This window comes from Dendroctonus ponderosae, unplaced genomic scaffold (genome assembly GCF_020466585.1).
Source record: "Dendroctonus ponderosae isolate FM_Combo_2020 unplaced genomic scaffold, Dpon_F_20191213v2 Dpon_F_20191213_1, whole genome shotgun sequence".
NCBI lineage: Eukaryota > Metazoa > Arthropoda > Insecta > Coleoptera > Curculionidae > Dendroctonus > Dendroctonus ponderosae.
Window position 1 is genome coordinate 14,802,770 of NW_026017110.1, and position 4,721 is coordinate 14,807,490.

Here is a 4,721-nt window from a genome sequence, read left to right on the forward strand (position 1 = left end):
TAGGATTTAATGGTCCGCCTCCAAATTTTGGCGACAACGGTCCCAATTGGGGTCCACCCGGCATGAACCGGGGCCCACCCCCAAATCTTATGGGTGGACCGCCTCCTTTTGGGGCACCTCCAATGATGAGTGGATTACCGGGAGTTCCTGGTGCTGCAGGATACCCCGATGGCTCTTCCAGATCAAACGAACAGGTAAGTTGAAAAAAACTAATATTTATCAACGCAACTTATTTTATTTTGGACACCCTTAACATCAAACTTACAAATTCCGTACTGATGTGTTCTTTAATTAGCATATATTTTATTTTATTTAACTATTGCAGAGTCCATCTTTGGATGCAACAAATGAAATTTGGGTAGAAACTAAAACTGGCGAAGGGAAATCTTATTATTATAATGCCAGATCGAGGGAAACGACTTGGACCAAACCCGAAGGTCCCAATATTAAAGTCATTACCCAGGTAAATCATTTTTATAATTTATTTAAAATTTAAAAATATTGGGAAGATTCGTGGCGTTAAATGTATTGTAATTTTAATCTTAATAGGATCAAGTTGAGGCAATGGCGCAAGCAGCTAGCACTAATACGCAACCTCAAAATACGTCAACTGCTGCACAGGCAGCTCTTGCACAAGCCAGCATAACTAATAAACCTGAAAGCAAAGGTGATTACAATTGAATTAGGCCTTGTAGGTTGTGTGCTATAAGCATTGTTTTTATTCAGAGAGCGAAGAGCAGAAAAAAGAACTTAACAACCAAGTTAATATGGGACCACCTCCGTCGATGATGGGTCATGGAGGAATGCCTTATGGCCCACCTCCAGGAGGGTTTCCTCCATTTGGAATGCCTCCGTTTGGCTTACCACCCCCGGGCCAAGGTCCACCAAGCTGGATGCCCCCAGGAGCCACTCCATGGGGAATGCCTCCAGGGCTTATGCCTCCCGGTAAGTGTAAGCAGCAAATGAGAATATTTGAATGATTGATGCATAGCACGTGCATAGCATAAGTATGTGTATGTATAGGACAGCCAATACAAATTAATGAAAAATTATTGACAATGCCACAACGTAAACGACCACACGTGGGTACAACTTCAAAGATCCCAGAAATCGAATTATTATTTATATTTATTATTAAATAGAAACATTTGAGAGTGAACACATGAAGTGTATTTTTTGATTTAAAGCGTGTAAATCGATTTTCTCGCTTTTTTCTCAAGCAATAAAATTTGTATTCAAGGCTATGAGAGTCAACTTATTGAATCAAGCATAGTATCTGTACTTCCTGATGAATTTGTTACAATATTAATGTCATGGGCATTTGCACGTCCTAATACAAGGCGAAAAGTGCCCGCTTTTTCACCGGAGTGGGACGTTCACCGTTTCACGTGAGTGGAATGTTGGTTTTTATAAAATAAATTTTCAGTTGCAGTAAGTATTCCAAGTGCCTTGCCCGCAATTAATGAGGCGGAAATTTTGTCAAAAATTGATCCTGCTATAATTGCAAAAGCTAGAGAATGGACGGAACATAAAGCACCTGACGGACGATATTATTATCATCATGCTAAGAAAGGCGAATCCGTATGGGAAAAGCCCCAGGCCTTGAAAGATTTAGAAAGTACGTTTACCTTTTGGGTAAAATTATCGAAAGAATATAATGTTTTCGGTTCTTATAGATGCCAAACTGGCCGCGGCACAAGGAATTTCCACCCGTCCAAAAGATGACGGTTATTTACAAATGACACTAGATTCAGGTAAGACATCTAGTTCGCAGGAAAATGGTGAGTCTATGAAGGTTAACAGCCCAAAGGATAAGGAAGCTGAAGCGAAAGAAAAACTGGATAAACTTCAAGAGGAGATTAGGAAGAAGAAGGAGGAAGAAGAGAAGGAAAAAGAAAAGAAAGCCCAGGACAAATCGCGCCCTGTATCTAGCACACCTGTTCCAGGAACACCATGGTAAGTTTCTCATCCACTTGTAACTCGATTCCAATTCATCGTATTTGTACTTTTAAGGTGTGTGGTGTGGACTGGAGATGGTCGTGTATTTTTCTACAACCCTTCTTCTCGCACCTCTGTATGGGAAAGACCAGAGGAATTGCTCAAGCGAACGGATGTTGATAAGATGGTATCTACGCCCCCAGATGCTTTGGCGTCATCTGCCAGCAAAGGAGAGGCTCTAGAAGCTAAGACTCCCGTTAAAGCAAAAAGATCGTCTGATGATAGCGACAGCGACAATGAGATTCCTGCAAAAAAAACGAAAATTGACATTGATCTTACAAGTAAGACGAATCTTTTATCCTATTTCCACCTGATTGCTTAATTGTAAGATTTTTTAGCTTCTAATGGTACTCCCCCCACCAAGAAAATCGACATTGGCAAAGAGGCTGCTATTGAAGCTGAAGTGAGAGCTGCTAAAGAAAGAGCCGTTATTCCTCTCGACACCAGGATAACTCTGTTCAAGGAAATGTTAGCAGAGAAGCAGGTGTCTGCTTTCAGTACTTGGGAAAAAGAATTGCATAAAATTGTGTTCGATTCTAGGTGAGATCAAATTATTAAACGTTAAAATTAATATACTTACGTGAACATAACTTTCTGCTGATCTAGGTATCTGCTTTTAACTTCGAAAGAGCGGAAACAAGTTTTTGAAAGATATGTCAAAGAAAGGGCCGAAGAAGAAAGGAGAGAGAAGCGGAACAAATTGCGGGAGAAGAAAGAGTCGTTTAAGAAGCTATTGAGTGAATCGCATTTGCATGGAAAGTACGTAATTCTCATCATAAATAAAGCGAAGTATTGTAAATTAATTAGATGTCTTTGTCGATTTCAGATCTTCCTTTAGCGATTTTGCACAAAAATACGCAAAAGATGAGCGATTTAAGGGCGTTGATAAGATGCGTGAACGCGAAAGCCTTTTCAACGAACATCTCATTGAAGTGCGCCGGAAGGAGAAAGAAGAGAAGTTTCAAAAAAGAGAAGCGGTAAGTTCTTTATCATTATTTTCTGGCTGAGTTATGATTAACTCTGCCAGGTCATTGCAAACAGTCCTGAGATACTTTTAAGTTTCTATTTTATCTTGCAAATATATTCTCACGAAACATACTTACTTAAAAGGCACGTTTTAGATCATTTGGTAGGAAAAGAAAGAGCATCATGGTGTATTTTATTAATTGGGGCAAGTTCTGCATTCATTTTTAAGATTTCTTCGTTTTTCATATAAATGATGCCAGATCTGATCTGAATATTTTATAAACCAATTAATTGATCACACGACGATAATATTTTAGCTTCTAAGCCGATCTTTCCAATTAATGCCATGTTTTTCATTCATGTCATTATTGCGATCAACTGAAAATAATTGAAGGAGCAAAACCGCCTAAGTCACAAAAGGTTTATTCAGAGAAATTACTCTTGAAAGTTTTCTTACAATGGAAAACTTTGAGCTTATGAATTAAATTAGTTTGTGTTATAGAACGATTCATACTAAGTACAAAAACTTAACTACTATTCCAGAAATAAAAAAAAATACATTTTTAAACAAGATGAAAAAAATAAACAAAACAAAAAATGAAAGGTCCTGATCCAAAGTTTTTTTAAGGAAAGCTGATGTTTTGGTTTTTATTGTATGAAAAAAATATGAATTGATTTTGTCTCCTTTTTTGGATCCTTAATATGTGTGTCTAAATATTTTGAAATGGATACAAAATCTAATGCTAGCCGCCTTTTAGGTTTTTTATGGCTAAAGTTGAAAATTTTGTTTATGAGTCATAAGTTGGTAAACTGTACAACTTAGAAGAAAGGCGTTGTATCTCATCCCTTGTAAATTCTACATTAGTATCGGCATGTGTGTTCATACTCCTGAACGATTTTCTTTCTTTTATTTTTCTGTTTGCTTTTATATTCTTAACCAGAAGACCTATTTTTCTTTAGTACATTTATTGTCCATTCGTTAATATTGATTGCTCTTTTTCGGATTTGTCTATGGGCTACTTACATAGAAAATTCACCTTACGTCACCTTGCGTTCTGATCCTTAAACTTTACTCACCGAGCTAGCTACTACTACTAGAAGCTTCGTTATGTGATATGGAATTATCACTCCTATCTTTTCTCATCTTCACTTCATATTAAATCAGGTTCCTCGTCCATAGCGTATGGATTTGTTTCTGAGTCTGAACAAGTATCCTATCGTTGTCTGAAAATTCCAATATTTTTTATACCTGTCAATTTATTTTGTTTACCTGATCCAGGAGACATAATAAATGAAAATTATAATATAATTAATCACTGTGATTAGATGTTGTAATATTCGAACGAAAATACATTCAGCAGCAAATCAACCCAAGTGCCACTCAGGCGTTTTCGGCTCCAAACGTCTGGCGAGATTCCTTTATATTGGGACTGATTTTTACCTGGGCGATTTTACTACCAAAATGTAGCAAATATAGAAAACACGAATTAACACTTATGTTCGTTTTGCAAAATATTGCACTTAGCCGGTTTTGCTTCTAATCGCTTCAATTATTATACTGAAATAATGGTGCAGCAAAATCATGCCAACCAGCCCTATTTTTGCTTCACCCATTTGAATTTAAAGTCTTGAAAGATTTGAATAAAACACAGGTTTAAATATGTATAAATTTTATTTTCCTAACAATTGCTATAAGCGTGAACTTGATATTAAACATTTATCGAGGGCACTTTCTTGTTTTTTTGTTGTTTTTTTTT

General features: G+C 36.9%; 1 protein-coding gene across 1 annotated transcript in view; it reads left to right on the forward strand.

The window, feature by feature from the left end:
• Window positions 1–7: 7 nt before the first annotated feature.
• LOC125502542 (transcription elongation regulator 1-like) overlaps window positions 8–4,721 on the forward strand; it is a gene marked incomplete in the record, with an annotated part of 8,881 nt that continues 4,167 nt past the window's right edge. Inside the window, 10 exon segments of the mRNA XM_048661021.1 lie at window positions 8–194; window positions 326–463; window positions 550–667; window positions 727–945; window positions 1,427–1,618; window positions 1,677–1,956; window positions 2,014–2,279; window positions 2,337–2,538; window positions 2,605–2,757; window positions 2,825–3,000. Of these exon segments, the coding sequence (XP_048516978.1) occupies window positions 63–194; window positions 326–463; window positions 550–667; window positions 727–945; window positions 1,427–1,618; window positions 1,677–1,956; window positions 2,014–2,279; window positions 2,337–2,538; window positions 2,605–2,757; window positions 2,825–3,000 (1,876 nt within the window).